The sequence below is a fragment of the Leptonychotes weddellii genome, chromosome 3 (genome assembly GCF_054177405.1).
Source record: "Leptonychotes weddellii isolate Sample4059 chromosome 3, ASM5417740v2, whole genome shotgun sequence".
Classification (NCBI taxonomy): Eukaryota; Metazoa; Chordata; class Mammalia; order Carnivora; family Phocidae; genus Leptonychotes; species Leptonychotes weddellii.
Window position 1 is genome coordinate 134,813,431 of NC_138371.1, and position 23,292 is coordinate 134,836,722.

At 33.4% G+C, this 23,292-nt stretch overlaps 1 protein-coding gene across 4 annotated transcripts in view; it reads left to right on the top strand.

Annotated features, from left to right (window-relative positions):
- Positions 1-23,292, top strand: part of TDRD3 (tudor domain containing 3) — a 157,513-nt gene that overhangs the window by 40,054 nt on the left and 94,167 nt on the right. For 2 of the 4 annotated variants that reach the window (XM_081815006.1, XM_081815008.1), the window contains exons 2-3: positions 14,359-14,443; positions 19,951-20,016. In XM_081815006.1, the coding sequence (XP_081671132.1) occupies positions 14,359-14,443; positions 19,951-20,016 (151 nt within the window). The remainder of the gene's footprint in view (positions 1-14,358; positions 14,444-19,950; positions 20,017-23,292) is intronic. The other 2 variants (XM_081815007.1, XM_081815009.1) reach the window with 1 other exon arrangement.

Consider the following 23,292-nt stretch of genomic DNA (forward strand, 5'->3'; position numbering starts at 1 on the left):
ATGAACTGCAGAGTCTTAATTTGTGCAGCAGTTCCATTCTCTGTTCAAATCTTTTGTCTTTAGCTGGATTGCTGTAAGTGTTCTGCACGTGGGTCATTCTGAGTTCATCAGAGAGGTGGGTAGACAGAGTCTGTAGATCCCCTCTTTAGGTCTTTCCCTTACTGGATTCCCCTCCATTCTTTGGTGCTCCTGGTTTCTTTACTTCCTTTTTCTGTTCCCCAGAGCATAAAGATTGTCAGTATGTCCTTGTGCACATCTGCGGCTGGTCTGCCATTTGGACTGCACTCTGTCCTAGATTTAAAGCACCAGAGACCATAAGTAACTTGTGGCTCCTGGTCTTCCACATTCAAATGAGCATGTGTTCCCCATCAGTATTTTCTGCTCACTTTGCAGTAGCTGGAGTTGATTTTTGTATTTTTTCCAGATTTGGAGGTATTTTCTGCAGGGGACAGAGGGTGTCATCATATATCCAGTAGGGTCTTACTCCATCATACCCAGAAGTGGCACTTTAAAGAACATATTGATTCCTGTCTTTTAAATGGTGTTAACGACACACATACACATACACACACACACCCCCTAATAAGTATGGGAATCCCAGGAGTCAAGTATGTAAACTTGAACACACAAGACTCTGAGAGAGGGTAGGGAGGGATCTTGTCATTTACCTAAATTCTTATTCAGTCACTGAGAGTGCTTTTACAATTAAGTAAAACTCTTTGGGATATTTGTTCATCAAGTAAGATTTCTTAAAATTAGAAGTTATTTATAAACAGTCATTTTTATTAAAACATTTAAGTATTTCCAAAAGCACAAAATATTTCATATTTTCTAAGTTTGAAGTTCCTTTTCTCTGTTCTAACACATATAATATTACATAGCAGCACCACTTTTAGAAATATCTCTTATAAAAACATTAATATTTGTCCTCTATTGTGTGTCTACAAATATACTCAAGGAAGTATTGTTAATATAAATTTAGAAACAACCTGAATAGTTAAAAAAATTTTGGTATAGCCCCTATGTGGAAGGGAATATTTTGCATCTGTTGAAAAGGATGAGATGGGGAAATCCATGTGCTTGAAATGAAAATTGGCTGTGATATATTCTTAAATGAAAAGATTTACTGCAAAAACTTTTATGTAAAATGATTCTGTTTTTATAAGCAAACAAATATTTTCTTCTAAATCCCACTCCAATTTATGTGTGTGTGTATTACAAGGATATAGAAGGTCTATGATTGTTAATACTGTTTACTTTTTAGAAGGAGAATTGGGGAAGGGCCACTTTGAGCTTTTTATTGTCCTTCTCTATAGTTTGTATTTTGTTATTTATAGATTTAAAAAAACAATCAAGTTCACAGAAGGAATTTATTCAGGAATAGTTAATGAATCAAGGCATTTGATTTGAATAGAAAATGTACTTCTATGTAGATTCTAATCTAAAGGATAATTTTTCAAAAAATTATTGAATTGAATCAGTACTTCTCAAATAATAATTTAAATTCATAATAGGTATATTAGTTTGCTTTGGCTGCTATAACAAATTACCACAAACTGGGTGGCTGAAAACAACAGAAATAGGTGCTTTTAGTTCTGGAGGCCAAATCAGTTGACTCTCTTCTGCTTCTGGGGGTTGTTGGTGATCCTTGGTTTGAGACCTCATCACTCCATATCTGCCTCCATCTTCTCATGGCTTTCTCTTCTCTATTTCTTCCCTTTGTGTTTCTGTCTCAGAACCCTGCCCACTCCTGCCACGCCACTTCTCTCCTATAAGGATTCTTGTTACTGAATTTAGGGCCTACTTGGATAATCATCTCAAGATGCTTAACTTAAGTATATCTATTAGGACCATTTTTCCAAATAAAGTAACAGGTTCCAGAGATTAGGACATTTGGGCATCACCATTCAGCCCACTATGAAGAGATATGGGGATATATTTAAATGATGTCTTCTAAGCTAAAAATTAAAACCTTTTAATTTATTTGCAGCATTTCAATTTCAAAAATTTTATCAACACAAAACATTTTGTATATAAGATGCATTTTAAAGAAATGAAAGTTAGAATCCATATTTACTGACTAATATGTATCTTATGGACTAAGATATATATAAATGGGGCATATATATATATATATATATATGGGGACTGTTTCACTGTTTTGGCAAATAAGTCATTTATTTGTTTAATATTTACTTAATTTGATAGCATATTTAAGTGACTGCTCTTTTTATTTTATGCCTCTTTCATTTCATTTTAATTTATGAAGGATTGTCATACTATCAGATGGTAAAATACATGATTATGTATACTACAAAGAAGTAGGTATTTGCTGTAATTGCTTATGATAATTGAAGTAAATTTTCATTTTTAAAGTTTTAAATAAATGGCATTAGTTTAAATAAATTATAAGTAAATTATAAAATGTCTAATTTTAAAATTAGTAATTACAACTGTAATTCTGTGCTAAAGAATTTTAAGATTATTATTCACCAGCTATTTCTTGACATTGTTTTAAATTTTGATGTAAATGGCAGATTGGGCAAAAATGATGGCAATGTATTTTGCATTGGAAATTCTGTTTTGGGCAGAAATAGTTGTACAGTCTCATTGAATAACTTATTTTCTTATTGTTAAAACTGTATATATGTATCTGTATGTAAAATTGGAAGATATCCACAAATTAAATGATGAAATTCCTTCCATCTTGCTGACACTATCTTCTATTCTCAATGAACCCCTTGTCAGTAATATGTTAGAAATATGTAGTTCAGGTTTCCTATAAAGAAACATACACACACACACACACACACACACGCACACACACCTCTGACACACACACCTTAGTTGTAGCCTTTGAGGAAATTCCCTTTGTTGTTTGGCAATTCTTATTCTTTTTCTTTCTTCTAAGAACCCAGAAGACATCTTTGAGTATCATGTTTTGAAAATATTTTCCAGAACAAACACCAAGGGTACAGTGTTTAAGAAGGAAGAAAATGAGTTTATTTAGCATCTACTTTATACCAAGCATATGCTAGGTTTTTCATGCTGTCTCGTTTGTTCTTGAGAATAACTCTGTAGATCAATATTTTCAGTATGATCTCCATTTTTTTTTTTCCTTAGAAAAAGGAACAGAGGTGCAGAAAGATTAAATTGCCTAGGATTCCACATGTGTTCAAGGGTGAGGGTGAGATGAGCATCGAGTTCTGCCTTACTAAACAGTACAGATCACATGACAATCTCTCCAAGCTTTTCATCAAAATGCCTTCTAATTTTTGCTATGACATCTTATATTTTTAAATAACATTCCTTATACAAACCTAACTGAGTATGCAGTCTCCAGTGGTTAATCCTGGGGGGCCCTTGGCATGGACTCTGCAGGTACTGATGCTCTATTGTGGTAGTCAGTGCACAGGACATCAGGCCTAAAGTGAAGCTTTCCACCTGATGTATGGTTTTATAGCTGTCACCTTTGTGCTGAGGAAAAGATGACAGAAATATCAAATACTCTTACTTTTTAAAATATGAGTTGCTAAAACATAACCTCAGCTCTGCTTCTGAATTAAAGTATGAAAATGTTGAATTAGAGGAGGAATGTAAATTATAACCTCCAATGAAATAAAAATCTACGGGCTTCATTTTATACTTTTAAATTTATGTGAAGGCTTGGTTAGCAAAAATGAATAATAACATAGGTTCCCATTGCCACTATTCCTTGTAATATATCTATTATGGGATTTCACAGAAATTATTTACAAAATTTTACTTGCTCAGCTGTTTTTAAAAACTTTTTTATACCAAATAAGCATTCCAGGGTTAATATCATCATAGGTTAGTTTATGTATGTATGTATGTATTTATATATGTATGTATATTTTAATATCTGAAAATGGGTTATAAAAAAATAGAAGTTTGTAATTTATTTTCACCTATCTTATGGTTATTAAAATTGTCATGCTTATTTATTTTGATGTCAGAGAAAAGGAACTATTGAATTAATGTTGAAAATACTCTTTGTGTCTACTCCACAGCAAAAAAGCCTTACTCTCTAATGATTTGTGTGTACTTTTTATACGTCTCTATTTCCAAAGGATGCATGTAGGAGACAATACAAGAGAAAATTATCTTTTGACATTGAATTTTTTTTCTTATGAGGAAATATGATCTTTGTAGCAAACACAAATTTTAAAATTATAATAGTGTATTTTATTTTCTTTGATATCTCTTCTACCCCTTAAAAGCCGGTAAATGTCAAATCCTTTATTTTAAAGCTAGTTTAGTACATCTTTGGAGGCTTACCTTTCATGTGATATTTTACTTTGTGAAGCAAGGTTGTCACCTAGTGGTGTTTTCAAGTAGTACAGCCTTCAGAATTTGTTAATAAGTCTTCAGTATTTTAAAGGAAGTAGTTTTTCAGATTTTAAACACTTTCAAGTGTTATGACTTTTCAAAGGATTTTCCTTATAATTGTTTCTAATTTCAGTCTTTTAGTGTTCAATGTTGGGTCAAAAAATTTTTGTCTGGCCCCTGAAATGTTTGAGCAGTAGGTTATTGAGCACGGTGTATATCAGGGCTTTTCATAATGCTTCACATATCTAGAAGTTCTTTGTTTAGGGGGAAAAAATGCTTCTGTAGTACTAAGTAAATTTTCTTTTTTTGGTTTTTGCGTATTCATCCTTTCAGTTTTTGTGCCAGTTAATTTTATGAAAACTTTGCATTTAAAATGTTAAGTATCTTTGATATCTTTGCTTTTGGTATTTCTCTTTTGATAATATAACAATTTGAAAAATTAGTGTAGAAAAATTAAAAGAGATTTTCTGAGGTATGAGTGTGTAAGTATGTATATGTGGAAGAAATTTAATGTCATAAGTTAACTAAATGGAAATAGTGTACATTTGTGTATGTAAAGAAATCATAAAACTAAAAACTGAAAAATTCATGTACTTTTAAAAATAGTTTATTTCTGGATAAAATAAATTTTATATTAAAAAAAGTTTACTAGGGCGCCTGGGTGGCTCAGTTGGTTAAGCGACTGCCTTCGGCTCAGGTCATGATCCTGGAGTCCCGGGATCGAGTCCCGCATCGGGCTCCCTGCTCAGCAAGGAACCTGCTTCTCCCTCTAACCCTCCTCCCTCTCATGTACTCTCTCTCTCATTCTCGCTCTCTCAAATAAATAAATAAATCTTTAAAAAAAAATAAAAAAATAAAAAAAATTAAAAAAAAATGTTTACTATATTGATTAAGATCAACAGTAAGTGATTGTACTTAGAGGTACTTTAAGTAATACATAACTTTATTCATCTGATACATTCATACATAAGCCATAGAGAAGATTACATTTTAAGCTAGTGTTGATTCAGGTCCTTATTATGATTGTTGGAATAAAGATTCCAAGAATTCAGTGGTATTTATTTTGGCATAGGAGATAGCCACTTTACCTAAAGAAAGAAAAAAAAATGGTAGGTGATAGAAGAGATACTTGGTTGTTAATGGAAATGCAGTAAAAGACCTCTTTTTTCATTTTTATCTTTTGTGTGTCATAGTATGTCCTCTTCTGATTTATCTTTAGTAGTGTTTTGGTCCTGCTAATTACTGTGCTTAATAGGGATTTAGACAGAGAATCCCATGGGTTCATTCAGCTTACTGTGGGCTGTAATACAAATATCGATTTGTATTCTCATCAGTAATTTTTTTTACCCTTAATGTATCTATAAACTATAATGAATATATTGATTTCATCTGTACCAAGTGATCTGAAGCAAATTTTATGCCAATTTTTATTAGCTTTGTTAACTTAATAATCTTGTTATTCAGTATGGTTAAATACAGGCATACTTCAGAGATATTGTGGGTTTAGTTTCATATCACCATCAGTAAAACAAATATTGCAATAAAGCAAGTCAAATTAATTTTTTGGTTTCCCGGTGCATATAAAAGTTGTCTTCACTATAATCTATTAGGTGTACAATAGCATTGTGTCTAAAAAATATACATAATTTAAAATACTTTATTGCTAAAAAATGCTGTCTTCTGACCTTTAGTGGATTGTGTCCTTTTTGGTGGTGGAGGGTCTTGCCTAGATGTTGATGGCTGTTGACTGATCAAGGTGTGGTTGCTGAAGATTGGGGTGAATGTGGTAATTTTTTAAAAATGAGACAACAATGCAGTTTGCCTCATTAGTTGACTTCCTATCACAAACAATTTCTCTGTGGCATGTGTTGCTGTTAGATAGCATTTTACCCATAGCAGAACTTCTTTCAAAATTGGAGCCAAGGGGCACCTGGGTGGCTCAGTCAGTTAAGCGTCTGCCTTCGGCTCAGGTCATGATCCTAGGGCCCTGGGATCGAGCCCCGCATCGGGCTTCTTGTCAGCAGAGAGCCTGCTTCTCCCTCTCCCCCTGCCTGCCTGCCACTCCCCCTGCTTGTGCTCTCTCTCTCTCTCTGTGTCAAATAAATAAATAAAATCTTAAAATAAAAAAAAATTGGAGTCAATCCTCTCAAACCTGTTGCTGCTTTGTCAACTAAGTTTATGTAATATTCTAAATCCTTTGTTTCAATAATCTTCACAGTATCTTTACCAGGAACAGATCCCATCTCAAGAAACCACTTTCTTTGCTCATCCATAAGAATCAACCCTTCATCTGTTCAAGTTTTATCATGAGGTTGCAGCAATTCTGTTCCATCTTCAGGCTCCACTTTTTAATTCTGTTTTTCTTGCTGTTTCTACCACATCTGCAGTTACTTCTTCCACTGAATTCTTGAACCCCTCAAAGTCATCCAAGAGGGTTGGAATCAATCTCTTCCATACTCCTGTGAATGTTGGTATTTTGACCTGTTCCATGAATCAGGAATGTTCTTAATGGCATCTAGAATGGCGAATCCTTTCCAGAAGGTCTTCAATTTACTTTGCCCAGATCCATCAGAGGAATCACTATCTATAGCAGCTATAGCTTTCCAAATTGTATTTCTTTTTCTTTTTTTTTTCACATTTATTTCTTAAATAACAAACTTGAAAGTCTAAATTATTCCTTGACTACAGAATGGATGTTGTGTTAGCAGGCATGAAAACATTAATCTTGTTGTACATCTCCATCAGAGATCTTAGGTGACCAGGTGCCTTGTCAATGAGTAGTAATTTGAAAGGAATCTTTTTTAACTGAACAGTGAGTTTCAACATTGGGCTGAAAATATTCAGTAAACCATGTTGTAAATGGATGTGCTGTCATCCAGGCTTTGTTCTTTTATTTATAGAGCACAGGCAGAGTAGATTTAGTGTAATTCTTAAGGGCCCTAGGATTTTCAGCTTAAATCACCAGCTGCATTAGCCCCTAAAAAGAGAGTCAGCCTGTCCCTTGAACCTTTGAAGCCAAGCATGGACCTCTCTCTAGCTATGGAAGTCCTAGATGGCATCTTCTTCCAATAGAGGGTGTTTCATCTACATTGAAAATCTATTGCTTGGTGTACCACCTTCATTAATGATTTTAGCTAGATCTTCTGGATAACTTGCTGCATCTTCTACATTAGTACTTGTTGCTTCCCCTTGCACTTTTATGTTATGGAGATGGCTTTTTTCCTTAAACCTCATGAACCAACCTCTGCTAGCTTCATACTAGTTATGCAGCTTCCTCACCTCTCCCAGTCTTCATAGAATTGAAGAGAGTTTGGGCCTTGCTCTGGATTAGACTTTGGCTTAAGGGAATGTTGTGACTGGTTTGATCTTCTATCCAAACATTAAAACTTTCTCCATATCAGCAATAAGGCTGTGTTGCTTTCTTATCATTTGTGTGTTCACTGGAATTGCACTTTTAATTTCCTTTAACAACTGTTTCTTTACATTTACAACTTAGCTAACTGGTGTAGCGGCCTAGCTTTCAGCCTGTCTCAGCTTTTTACATGCCTTCCCCACTAAGCTTAACCATGTTTAGCTTTGATTTAAAGTGAGAGAAGGGTGACTCTTCCTTTCGCTTGAACACTGAGAGGCCAACGTGAGGTTATTAATTGGCTTAATTTCAATACTGTGTCTCAGAGAATAGGAAGGCCCTATAGGGAGAATAGGGAGAGAGCAGTAGTTGGTGGAGCCATCAGAACATAGACATTTATCGATTAAGTTCCCCTTCTTACATGGGTGTGGTTCATGGCACCCCAAAACAATTACACTAGTAACATCAAAGATCATTAATCACAGATCACCATAACAAATATGAGAATGATGAAAAAGTTTGAAATATTGTGAGAATTACCAAAGTGTGACAACAGATATGAAGTGTGCAAATGCTGTTGGAAAAATGACACCAATAGACTTGCTCGACACAGGGTTGCCACAAATCTTCACTTTGTAAGAAGTACAATATCATCTGCAAAGCACAGTACAATGAAGTACAATAAAACAAGGTATGCCTGCATTATATTTTCCCAAATTATATTCATAAATAGGAATTTATAAGTCATTTTCTCCTGCCCAGAGGAGGGAATTAGCAAGTTATTATTTCAGTGTCTCTGGGGTATAAGAATAATAGCAAAAATTGAATTTTTTGGCAAGCGTGTACATTCCACTTACGCAATGGGGATAGAAACAGGATAGGCAGAGAGAATAGATCTTTATTCAGGCAATTTTGTAAAATTTTTTTTTTTAATTTATTTGAGAGAGAGAGAATGAGAGACAGAGCATGAGAGGGAGGAGGGTCAGAGGGAGAAGCAGACTCCCTGCTGAGCAGGGAGCCCGATGCGGGACTCGATCCCAAGACTCCAGGATCATGACCTGAGCCAAAGGCAGTCGCTTAACCAACTGAGCCACCCAGGCGCCCCTGTAAAATATTTTTTAATGTGTTGATGGGGCATCTGGCTCGCTCAGTTGGTAGAGCATGTGACTTTTGATCTTGGGGATGTGAGTTCAAACACCATGTTGGGTGTAGAGTTTACTTAAAAAAAAAAAAAATATATATATATATGTATATATATATATTCTAATGTTTTGAGAATTTGCAGTAGGTTGTCAACTTCCGTATTTGACAGGACCAAAGATACGTTTGAATATTAATTGATTTTTAAATTATCTCATGTTTTATTCTCTTCTTTCCCCGTATTGAGCTTGGGTAGCTGGAAGTTAGTTATCTTTATTTTCTTGTGTCTAAGCAGGAATTAATTTGTTAAAATTCCCATTTTGATATTTAGATTACATATTTGGACCAATAATCTCAATGTGGTAGCAAATAATCCCGTATAGATCAAAGACCACAAAAACCATAGGAGGCCATTTGATTTGGGTTTTATTCAGAGACAGTTAAACTACTGTATACCAGTCATTGTCCAGATACGTCCATTATTTTTTGATTTTGTTCCAATTCATTTGGGAAGAATGTTTTCATACATAGTTTTCTCCTTGGCATTTTAAAGAATTTTCTTGTGTCATCAACCTAATTTATATGTGCAGTAGTAGATTGTCTTTGATTACTTTAGGAATTCAGGCCTTAGTTCAAACTGCTTGAATGGATCAGGTGGGTGGAGGGAAGAAAACTAGTGTTTGCTTTTTAGTGTTTCTGGTAATTAATTAGAACATTCCTCTTCCCTAAAAAAAAAAAAAAAATGTCGTCTAGAAATCTGAAGTAAGGATTAATTCCATATATGTCCAGTTTGTAAAATATTTATGCCAAACTAAGTGATTTGACACTTTTTAGTCTGATGTAGACAACTCTGGTAAGAACATTTGTTAACTACATAATTGTGTTCATTGTTTTCCAAAAGTCATACAAAGTGACCCAAAAAACAGTTCTTTTACTCTTTTGCTTGAACAGGACGTCAGCTATGAATATTGTATCATTTGAGAGACACTTTGGTACAAACTTGCATGTGAAAGACAGGTAACTTTGAAGTATGCAGGAACAAATAAGCAGATAATTTTAATAAAATAATATGATTAATAAGCACAAAGTATGTGTTTCACATGCAGGCTGAACTATGTTTTGTTTGGCTTATATATTGCTTTGCAAAAACTTAAAAGCTAAAAATGAGAAGATCTGACACTAACTGCTTTACCTGCCCTCCTACAGACAGTCAGCTGGAGGTGAGTTAAGGCTGTTCCCTTTAGATGGGTCATGTAGTCTTCAGTTTGTCTTTGTCCTCCTCGTTATGTGTCCATCATAGCCAGCAAATAAGTTAGACTCAGGATTTTACCTGCTTTCAGAGGAATGAATGAAAGGGAAATTGCCTGTCTTTGACCCTTACTGGTAGTAAGAGGTGTTAATGATGATCCACTATCTCAATCAAATAAATGAGATTAAAATAATATTTGTTTTATCATTGTTTTCTATCAATTGAGATTCTTGAACTATAGTTTGGGCATGTTTTTTTTAATATGCCCAGGTGACTTTTGAACATGAAATGAAGATGGTTCTGGTAGTAACACTTAAGCTGTGACCCTTCTCATTGAATATTTTTCATTATTTGTAATAGGAAATCCCACTCCCCAAATTGGTGGATAATAATTAATTTTGGAGCTTTTACTTCTAAAGTGAAAAGAGTTGCTCAGGATTACAAATTAAGTGGCTCTGAGTAAGATGAAATTTTAATATCTTCTATTTACGAAAAAAGGAAGCAGTTTCTAAAATCTCTTTTTTAATTTGAGCACTTATTAAACTGTGATTTAAAATGGCATTAGTTGAAGTTAAAATTAGTGAGAAATGTTCATCTGTTCTGTATCATGAAGAAATTTAGCCCTTTAGTGCCTTGCTTGTCAATAAAATGTATTTCAATGTATTTTTAGTACAGAATAGTAATGAGTGATTTTATAACATTACTGTTCCAAAATCTCCACTAGAATGGAAAAATGTGTGCTTTTGCTGTTCTGGTCAACATGAGCTCTCTGGGGTTTGTTTCTTCTTTAACTTCTTCTTTCATAAGTATATGCCTTTGGGTTTTACATGCTCAGAGATGGTACGTGGGAACTGATTATAATTCTCTTCCCTCCAGGTCCGTCATGCAGATGTGTACAGGGATCAGATCTGGCATGCTTGGTCCAATTTTTCAATTCCTTTCCCAAAATTTCCCTCATTAAGGCTGCTGAATTTTGTGTTTTGTTCTTTCAGTTACTGCATGACTGTGATGCATCTTGAAGCCAGTTGGGGAATTTGACCTTTATTATTTATTACTTTTTATTTGTTTTATTCATTGATAGTGTTGGAGTTTTAAATGTTTACAAAAACAAGATGAACTTGTAAGTCCCAAGTTCTGGCTAATTTAGATTCAGTCCTTCAGTGAAAATGGTACAGTATTTATAGAAGGATTACCAAGGTGTCACTGGGGAGAGCTGTGAATGGGTCTCCTGTTCCTCAAATCCTTTGATTTTTCAAAATATGAAGGGTGAGTAAGGGAGACTTGTAAGATGTGGAAATTGCGATTGAGCCACGTTTTAGAATTTGTTATATTCAGGAGGCATTTTACAGGCATTATTTGAAAGAAATCACATGATATTTGACTTACACATATATGAAGTCAAATTTCCACCTCTTTATGGCTTCTGCCTTTATAATTTTTGTTAGCGTTTCCCTTTTAAATTAGGTAGGGATAGGTATTTTTACTGTTTTTACAATTTTTGAATCTCTAATTATTAGTATTAGTACTCTGATCTTTTACTATGAAACTAGACATGTTTGTTTGTTTTGTTTTGTTTTGTTTTAAGATTTATTTATTTGAGAGAGAGAGAGAGAGCACTCCGGGCAAGGGGCAGAGGAAGAGGGAGAGTATCTTAAGCAGACTCTGTGCTGAGCATGGAGCCAGATGTGGGGCTCCATCTAACAACCATGAGACCTGAGCTGAAACCAAGAGTCAGAAGCTTAATCAACTGTGCCATCCAGGCACCCCTAGATATATTCTTCTTTAATATATTGTGGAGCTCACTGATGGAGTTTACCTAGTTGTCCCTTTTTGCGTGTGTTGTTAAAATTGTCTAGTGGATCAGGAAATTGATTTGTACAGATACTGGTTTATGTTTGTGAGAAGATAGTATTTCTAACATAGCAATTGTAGTTGATAAATAAAAATTGTATGTTGTAATGAAAAGACTGATGAACTGGGAGTCAGGAGGCATTCTTGTTTAAACTTTGTGTCACTTAAGTTTCTGTTTTGGGGAAGTTCTGTTAACATCTTTGGGCCTTCTTTTCCTCATCTGTAGAACTGAAGAGGTAAATTTTGATTATCTTAAAGATTTATTCCAGATCATCTCTCTTCCTATGATCTTTTAAATTCTAAAGACGTGCCTTTCTAGAAAAACAAAGTATTTTATTCATCATTGCATACTATTTCCACATTGTGTAGGAATTTTGAAAGTTGTGTTTTTGTAATTACTCAATCAGCATTTAAGATATCACCCATATCTTTGTGTACTGTTGCTTTCTGTAATCCATCTCAACCTATACTCATCTATCATTTCTTCCCCATTTTCCAGCCAGAATATTCCAGGTTATTACCTCTAGAAGTGCTTTACCCTTCTTACTTTTATGTTGTTGCTCATACTGTTCCCTTTTGTGCACCCTTTCCCATCCCCTAGTCACTTTGAGCCCCTGTAATGTTTCATTTATAAATATTTTGGCCTTTCATGTTTATATATTTATTGTGTTGTGCTGTTTGTGAGGCAGTGAACTCCTCAGGTGTTTAATTTTCATCATTTTACTAATCTCATTACTGACTCACATAATACTTTTCACACAAATAGGGACTTAATATTTCTAAAATTGAATTTGTAAGATGATTAATGATATATAGTCAGTGGCTAGGACCAATGAAATTTAACAACATAATAAGGAAATTAACAGCCATTTTGAATTAAAGTAGTGTTTTAACCATCTATGCTGACTATAGACATTTGTATTCCCTGGTCACTTATGTACTGTTATTACTGTCTCCCCTCCATTCATCCTACTCATGTACATACTTAACACTTCTGTTTTTTCTCTGTAACCCAGTTAACTATTTGCCTTTTTTCATCATTGTAGTTTAGCACTGCCAGGGTCTTAAACTCAATACTATATAATTTTTTAGTACATTCTTGTTTTGATATGTATACTTTTATCTCCTTGGTCTTGTTCTTAGGCTTATCAACTTTAATCTCTAATTGTTCTTTTGCATTCTTCAGTTTACATTTCTTTTCATTTGCTCCTTCATTTTTGAGAAATTATTCAATCTATGTTTCTTAAAGGCACATGCTCTTTGGTTGCTGTCTCCAGGTAGAGTTTACACTGACAAGTGTCTTAGGATGAGTCAGTCTGATGTTGGGGATTGATGGTGGAATTGCTGGCCATCAGGGATGAGCTTGAATGAGTTCTGTCAGCCTGACACTCCTGTATCTTCTCAGTGGGAGGATGTCTGCAGTGGCAATGCTGGCACCAGCCTTTGGTTAAAGGAGTTGATACTGATTATAAAATATGTGAGATGGGGGGGCGCCCGGCTGACTCAGTCAGTAGGATGTGCGACTCTTGATCTCCGGGTCATGAGTTTGAGCCCCACGTTGGGTGTAGAGATTACTTAAAAATAAAATCTTTAAAAAAAGTAAAAGATGTGAGATGTTAATGGGCATTTGTACAGGTGGACTTATGGGGGGATGATACCTGAATTCTAGAATTTATCAGAAGAATTTTAGAATGCCTGAATTGGGTATGAATGAATGGGTAGGAATGATTCTTTCCCTGGATTCAATAATCTTTTTACTCTTGAATTAATTATTGTCTACAACAGATGTGTGGTTGGTTTAGACTGGATAAAAGATCAAAAGGCAATAAGACAATGAGTAAAAAAACTGAGAAGAGAACAGGAAAAGTAAAAGGTATTAGCTAAAAAGTTGCCTATCTTTGTGCCACTTTAAGTCAATAATATTTACTAAAGCATTCTCAGGAATGTTATGTCCAAGAAAGGGAACTTGAGAAGATAATATGAGAAAGTAGCAGACAGAGGAAATTGTCAGGGATTAAGTTTAAATCTATGCTATTTTTAGTTCTATTTTTATAGCACATCTCAAATCTCTAAGAACTTCTGTATTAAATATTTAAGTCAGATATTATATTTGCATAATAGTAAGAGTAGCTCATACATTCATTAAGAAATATTTTGATATTTAAATAGCTTTTCTCAGAAAGCATATGGATAATTTTACTGACACAACATCCCTTTAAGGATACAAAAGAGGGAAAATACGCATTGCCCATTCTGTTCTATCAGATACGGTAAATAAACGGAATATCCAGAGCTCTTTCCCTGGTATTTATAGTAGAAGCTTTTTATGGTACAGAACACAATTGCATGTTGACTTAAGAATATAATTTGGTTAATTTTGAATTTAGAAAATATTAAGCCATTTATTTTATTTTAACAGGTATCTTTCAGATGAAGGCATTGAAGCTTGCACAAGTTCTCCTGACAAAGTCAATGTAAATGACATCATCCTGATTGCTCTCAATGTAGGTTTTGTTTATTAACTTACAAACATTTTATATCTAGAAGCTTTCAAAATGTCTTATAGAATAAACTGGAATTTAAGATAAGTAATATGGAGGACATCTTTTGTTTTTACTGTGTATTTTAAGTTGCAGTGATGTTTGTTGAATTTGGTAATCTATCAGCCCAATTTTTAGAAATATATGTTTCTTATAAGATCTGTTATACAGAATCCAATAAAAAGGGAAAAAACGCAATTAGAATTCCCATTTCTCCCCAGTGATCAGTTACAGAATTTTAGAACATTTACAGTAGATATTTAATAGCAGAAAATACTGATCATATTTATTAAAACAAATCATTTCATTAACATAGGAACTCTAGCTAGGTTATAGCTTTTTGACAGTCGTATTTTTTGTTTCAGAATAACTTTTCCTGTTGATAAAAGTCATGTATATTGTAGAACACTTCAGAAAACAAAAGTAAAATAAGAAAATTAAGGCTATCCATAATTACAGTTATGTTGTGTATATATTTCTTTCCGATCTCTCTCCTTCCACCTATCTCTGTAGCGTATCTTTTCCATAATTGGGATTGGCTTTTGGATTTTATTGAAGAGTTATAGAAATTGTTTGAAATTTAGGTGTAAGGAAATGAATATTCTTTTTTCAACCTTGCAGTTACCCCTTTGGGAGTATTTTCGTATTATCTTTATAATAACAATCTATTAAATTTATAATTTAATCTATTAAATCAAATTTATACATTATGATAGGTAGTCAACAAAATTCATAAGAGAATTACTTATTCTCTTATTCATAAGAGAATGACAGATCCACCATATCACTGCAACACAGGTATAACGTGAAGCAGAAATGGCAGCAACTGATAAGAACATTTAAAATATAAATAAATATATAACTGTATATAACTTTTTCTTTTTACATTACTTTAATTTATATACAGTTAAATGGACTTAAACAGGTAAAATTTATGTTTTGATTCTGTCATTTTTTTCAGCTTCTTTGAATTTTATTCAATAAAACTAACAAGATCATTTTTTGTTTCTCAACTAAGAATGCAGGTTTTTAATAAAAGACTATAAAATTTTTTAAAGTAAGCTTTAGAAATTATGCATGTTGTCTATGTCTACAAATGGAAATATTCCCTATACACTTTAATTTTTTTTGACTTGCACCCTAATAAGTGAATTCCACTTTCAAAAAATGTTGAAAAAACTCTATTAATTAAAAAAAATTCTGAAGATGATGAGGAAGAGATTTTGTGACAATCTTCTGCTCTTCTTTTTCTTATTTATATACTTAGGTAAATAGCAATGAGCTATCTATAATTGGCTGTGAAACTTAAAATAAATCAAGATGAAGTGTTTGTCCTATGTACGTAAGAGGTACATGATAACCATTATTTTATGAATTAATTTGTCTTTATAATTTTCTCTGAAATAATATAGTTGAATACTCCAATCCAAGATATCATGCCATACAATAGGAAAAAGAAATACTTTTAATTAGGATGAACTCTAGACCAGACAGCTAATTTACTTTTCAAGCTTATCACCTTTAAATAAAGTCAGGCATTTGTAGTATTTCTGTTGAATTTTTTTTCAACTTTTGAAAGATTAGGGGCTATTAGTTACTAGTTGAAAAAGACTTGCATTATTGATTCTTATTATATATAACTCATTACATATTGGGAGAATAATCCATGCATGAGCTTTCTTATGTCCCCCTCCTCCTGTGCAGGACACACTGAGCTTGTTCCTTTATCTAGCAATGAAAATGCTGTAATATATGTACAGGTTTTCCCCGCTATCCAAAAGTAGAGCATTCCTGGGGCACCTGGGTGGCTCATTCAGTTGAGCATCTGACTCTTGATTTTGGCGCTGGGCATGGAGCCTGCCTAAGATTCTCTTTCTCCTTCTCCTTCTACCCCTCTAGTTCATGTGTGTGCTCTCTCTCTCTCAAAATAATAAAATTAAAAAAAAAAAAAGTAGGGCATGCCTGCAAAACCTTTTGTAAGCCAAAATGGTGTAAAATGAAGAAGTAATTACCATTAATTTATATGGAAAGATTTTAGAGCATTCCCAGACCCAAAAAGTAACCTCTCAGGTTTTTCTGATACCTTAGGGCATATCTTGCTAAAGGATGCACAAAATAAATCAAGAGAAAGCACAGATGCTTACAACACAGTTCAAAGCTATTGTAGCTGGGTGCTGAGATGCTGAGTGTAGTTCCTGGGGAAGAAGCTTAGCAGTGCCCCTCTCGCTGTTTGGGGTACATTCTGTTTCTATAAAGGCTCACTGTAACACAATCACTGAACACTATTTTTGCTTTTCTTCTTTACCTGTAAAATGAAAATCTTTGAATTTCTTTCAGTTAGCAAAAACTCATGTAGGTCTTTTGTAAAAATAAAGTGGCCTAATGTGAACTTTTGAAAAGCAAGGCTAACTGTAGTGTTCCTGCCCAGGGAAGTCCATAGAGACTAGCACCCAAGACATTTATTGGTCTGCTTATGAGGGTACTCTCTGCCTAAGGGAAACAGTTCTGAGACTCCTCCCCCCCAAAAATCAGGTGTTCACCATAAATCACATTGTTTATACAAATAGTCTAGGCAGTGAACCACATTTTCAGTTAGGAAATGGTTCAAGTACAAAGTACCCACATGCCAGCCTAGGGCCAACCTTCTAAAAGGAGCAGCCTAAGAGCTGCTGTGTAATTCGTTTCTGTATAGATTTTTATGTTGAAAAGGAGGTTTCTTAATTTTTTACTCTATAGAATGGGAAGTAAGAATATTAAGAAATGACATTAAAATCCAGCATATAGTTTTGGGCTCAAATACCTGAATTATTCAGAAGTAAATTAAGTGATAGCTCAGTCTTAAATTACTGAATACTATGCATTAGTAAAAATTTAAAAACCGATTTTTAAAAATTTCTTTTAAGATTCTGTATAATATAAAATGATTTGCCAAATAGATATTCCATTGAACTTACTTGAATAAATAGGGATCTTTTGTATGTGTGCACACGTGCATGTGTATTTATAGATTAAGAATTTCTCCTGCATAATTTTTTATGTCCAATATAAATGTATTTTTGGACCCAGTTTTACTAGTGATCCTGATATAATGGCATCTGAATCATAAAATTGTCTTTGCAGTACTTACAAATTGATTTTGATTTTAAGATGTTTAAAGATTTGGTAGGTCATTTTCATCTTGTTAAAAGAATAATGAAATTATATTCATTATATTGTGCTTAGCACTTTGAAAGTTATGTAAACTTTGAATATATTGTCTTCCTTTAGCCTGATAACAACTTTATGAGATAGGCTTGGTGATATTTTTTTCCATTTTATAGAGGAATAAATTAGCTGGATTTAGAGAATTTGTGGCAGTGCCCATGGTCCTATTAGTTAATTACAGTTTGTAATGACTCAGAGTTTAGGATTTTAGTATAGTGCTTATTTCTACTTTATATTGGTGCCTCATTTTAGTTTAAATTAAATTTCATAATTATTGCTAAAAACCAGAAATGAGAGACTGTGGTATATCATAAAATTTGTATATATTCTGTTTAGCATACATATTTAAATATTCAGCCTCTGAGTTATTTCAAAATAATGCCTATATTTTTATTAACTGTGAGTTGTATTACTGACTTGATGATTATTCATGTTCAGATGATAACAAAATGTACATATCTTAAATTTAACATTCATTAAGTGCTTACTCTTTGCAATTCATTGTACCAAGTACTTAATGTGTATTAACATTAGGAATAAAGCAACCTTAATATATGGAAGGTTAATATAAGAAAATATTTTTTCCCACCTGTTACTCAGTATTTTCAAAGTGAAAAGGCATGCAGCTCAAAGTATAATTTTATATATATACATATATATACATATATATAAGCTTTGTAATTCTTTTACTCTGTGATTGGATGGAGGCTGCAAAGACAATAAAGCTAACCAATTATTACACAAGTGTTTTGGATTTGGGGCTTAGTGTGCCTGGCAGTTCCACTTGGTGGGTTTTAGCTTAGGAGTGACTCTAGCATTACATTGAGAAATAAAATATGAATTATGGTAGTAAAAGTCTGGAAAGATCTGTGGGGATTGTATAATTTATATGCTCATTTCTTAAGCTGACCACATACTGGTATTTCAAATAAGCGGACATTCTGTTATTGTAGGTGATGAAAGAAGACTATTCTACTTCTCTCCATGTCTTCATTTTATGTCACAGTTATTTTATTTTATTTTTTTTAAAGATTTTTTTTTTTTTTTGAGAGAGAGAGAATGAGAGAGAGCACGAGAGGGAAGAGGGTCAGAGGGAGAAGCAGACCCCCCACTGAGCAGGTAGCCCGATGTGGGATCGATCCCAGGACTCCAGGATCATGACCTGAGCCGACGGCAGTCGCTTAACCAACTGAGCCACCCAGGCGCCCCGTGTCACAGTTATTTTAATCATCTAGTGTTTTCCCCTTAAGTCTAACATGAAGTTCTGTCTTACAGTTTTTGTGATTAAATGCACTCTATTTTCTTTTATTTTGCTTTTAAGGAGATGAAGAGCTGTTGTTATATTTTAAGGAAGAACAGAACAATATAAATTTATCTAACCTCACAGTCTCAGTCATCAAGATAATTTCTTAACTTAAATAATTAGGCCTTCTTCATGAATATTGATTTTCCTCTGAGCAAATTTCTTATTGTTCCTTTAGTTTGTACTTCTTAAAGAGGACAATATCCTTCAAAGTTCTGCTTTTTTGTAAATTGTATAGTTCAAGTTTTGTTTTTAAATCAGAAATGCTACAACTTTGTTTCTGTTAGTTCTTATGTTTTCCTTTTTATCTTTTGCTTTGGTTTGCTGAGAAATATGTACTTCTGCACTTTCATATAGTTAGTCATTTGTTCACTAACTTTGATTTCTGTAATTTGTTTAAGCAAATGATACAGATTTTTACTACAATGAAGTCTTCCTTATTCTTGCTGTTGCAGTGGTATTATTCCCTAGGATATTTGTATGTTATATAACTTTGTTATGGGTATCACAGCCAATAGAATAATGTGTTTTCATGACTCTTCATATGAATGTTGTGTAGGATTCAGTTATCAAAAATATATTCATTCTGTTTATGTACTAAAAGTAGTCACTTGGTTTGGGATTAGGGCATTAATTTTTTAGTAAGACTACAGTTTATATAAAATCAAGTATTAGGTCTTAATAGAGAAGATTTAGTAGTTAAGTGATTGAAAGGAATATAACCAGAATTAAGGCCTTAAACATTACTATTCAACTTACCAGTGTACTTTAAACAAAATATGTACGGGACTATGTAATTTGAAAAGATCGATTATATGTATAGATCTCATAATCAGCTAAAAGATACTGATTTAAATTTTATTCTACGGGCCTTAAGTAATTTCATCTTTTGTTTATGAGTGAGATTAGATTTAGATTTACTCTTCTCTATAATTATATTTTAATAATAATATTTTTATTTTAGACAGACTTAAGAACAATTGGCAAGAAATTCCTCCCCAGTGACATCAATGGTGGAAAGGTAGAAAAGGTAAAGAAAAACATTAACTTCCTAAATTATGCTAACTACAATAAATATGAACATTTACTAAATTACTGGAATTATTTTTTGTCAATAAAGACTGCAACTGCAAAATACTTTAGAAGTGAATAGGTCATAGAGTTATCCTTATAGTGACTTTCTATACAAATGGAAAATTATTGACTTGAACTTTTAAACTTTTGGTGACTTTTCAACATTAAAAAAAACCTTCGGTTTCAGGAATTATAATTATGGCACACTTACATGTGAGACTTACCAGATATTGCTGGAATACAGGACAAGGACCTTTTTGTATTTTTAATTTTAGTTACCTATTTCCATGTTTATTTAATGAACTTATTTGTATAAAATTATAAGATTGTGAGAAGATATTAGGAGCAATTTGTCAAAGCTGTGCATTTGGTTATTGCTTTCATTTTTGAATCACATATATATATTAGTGCATAATATATATAATATGATATATTATGTATGTCATATATATTAGATAATTTCAAATATATATATATTCATGTTATGAATTTTTTCAGTGATCTTTTTAAATCCAGGGATACAATTTTTAGATATCAACTACTCAATCTTTTACTTTTTTTAAATTTATATTCAACTTCTTTTTATTTTAAAATACATGTGAATTATCTCAGCCAAGAATTTTATGTGCTACTGGTCACTTTTTGAACTATTAAAGAATACCATTATCTATAATTTAAATAAATACTTTCAGTGTGTATGTTTTGTGTTTGGATAAATACTCTTACCATTTTAACACTTCGGTATTTAAAATAGCTATCAGATATTTTAAATTTTAGATAATTATAAAAGATCTATAATGTAACAACGTTTCTCACATTTTCTAAATATTAACCCGTTTATATAAATGATGGTAATCATTTTGCTGGAAAGAACCGTAAGAGAATTTCTAATCTACTCTTGTTTTTGAGACAGATACTCAGAGAAGAGGTTCTGTATACTCCTCAGCAATTCATTTTAATATTTAACAACACTCTGTGTCAGCAAACTTTAATTACATTTTAACCTAAATTTCTTATGTTACAACTTAAAGTTCATAATGTCTTCTTGATCTTCCCTCAGGGGAAATGGAGAACATCTGCTTACTTTTCCTTGGGAATAATTCTTCATATACTTGAGGACGTGTAAATGTCATTGCCACAGGTTTCTTTTTGCTAAAGCTAGTTATCTTGATTCCTTTGTTTATTCTGTCTCAAACTTTTCATTCAACTTCATTGTTCTCAGAGTTCTCTCCAGTTTCTGTACATCTCTTTTTTTGGTTGTGGTATAGTTCTCAGACTTCATTGTGCACCAGAATCACCATGAAGCTTGGGTAAACACAGATGGCCAGCTCCTCGCCCTCAATCCCTGACTCCCCAGTTTCTGATTCCATTGAACTAGGATAGAGCCCAAGAATCTGTATTTTGGACAAGTTTCCATGGGATGTTGATTCTGGTGGTCTGGGAAGCATACTTAGCAAGTTTCTGGATTATGGAACCCCAGATTAGGCAGCAGTCTTGGATAGGTCTGATGAGTGCAACTGTTCTTTACAGGAAAGTGACTAACATCAAAGCAGTAATCCTCATTGGAGGTAGATTAAAGGAGTATAGAGAGGAGTCTTCAAACTTCTCCCAAAAGAGGCCAAAAGTAAATGCTCACATGGTGTGTATTGTTATTATATTTACTAAGTCTTGGATAATACCATTTTTAGCATTTGGGAATTTGAGAGTGGAAAGGAAGAATGGAGAGCCAGTTGATCTGTGATCAGGTAAGAAAGATTGTAGGCCTGTAGTTAGAAGACAGTTAATCCTGGATACATTGAATTTACATCTTTTTTGTTCTAAGACAAATCTGGGGCCTTCAGAAAGTACTGTCATCTGGAGTTTGAGACTGAAGTCTTAATAATTGCTTTTAGTTACCACTGTTAATTTGGGAGAAAGTAGAATGGCAAAAAATGCAAGGAACTTAATCATTAATTAATATAGTAGTTTTGTTCAGGTTCCTTTCTCTTGCCTTCCATTCTCTTAACGTTATTTTGCAATTCCTATATTTTCTCCCTAAGGTTGCCCATGATCTTAATGCCAAGGTTTCAGACAAATTTTAAAAGTGTTGAAAGGGAATGGGGTGCCTGGGTGTCAGTTGAGTGTCTGACTCTTGATCTCAGCTCAGGTGTTGGTCTCAGGGTCTCAGCCCCCACTCCCAGCATACTTTAAAAAAAAGTGCTGAGGGGGAAGATGACTGTTTTCTCCAGGCTTCCAAGACTAAGCCAGGTCTTCCCATAGGCAGTTTATGTTTGAGGTTTAAGCCATAAAGATTGTGAGAGTGGAGGAAGGTATGGTGGGGAAACCATCTTTTGCAACTTCTTTTCTGAGTGTTTTAGGGCAGGCTTTTTTGCATTTCTTAGATATTACAGGGTCTTGGAACCGTGGCTTATAAGCTAAAAATCATAGAACAAAGTCATGACAAAAAAGAAGTAAAACTATTCTTTCTAAAAAGCTGTTCAGTATTTTTCATATTCTTTTTAAAGTTTAATATTTTTCAGTAGTCATTTTCATAGCTTAAGCCTCTGAACCAAAATACAGAATTACAAAATATAGGTTAATGTAAAAATACTTTGTTACCAGTCCAACTATGTGATGACCTTATGCATTACTGTGGAACCCTAAAAAGGAAAGGCTTTCAGGTCTGTATTTATTTTTTCTTCTGAGTTTTAAAAATGACAGGTTGTATATGCCTTTTTAAACGTCAAACTGTGATTAAAGACCTAATTTTACAAATGGGACTGCTCAAAACTTTAGCAGTACCGACATCAACCACAAGATGGCTTCACTGCCTTAAAATTCAAAGTGAATGCCCTTTCACCATCAGTCTAGAAAATGAGATGTTTTTGAAAAGAAAAATAATTGAAAAAAGTTTTAAGTTTTAATTTAAATAAAATTATATTATGTTTTATGTATGTTAATTTATTCTGTGGTAAATAATACAATTTGTCAGTGTTCCTTCTGGTGAGTTATTAAAATTAAACATGCACTCTTATTTTTCAGAACAATGGATTACTCTGAAATATTGATTTTACTATGCTTTATTTATAAGTGTTTATTGGCAAATATTAATAGAACTTCTGTGGAGTTTAAAAATGACTGCACAGGGGCGCCTGGGTGGCTCAGACGGTTAAGCGTCTGCCTTCGGCTCAGGTCATGATCTCGGGGTCCTAGGATCAAGCCCCACATCGGGCTCCCTGCTAAGCGGGGAGCC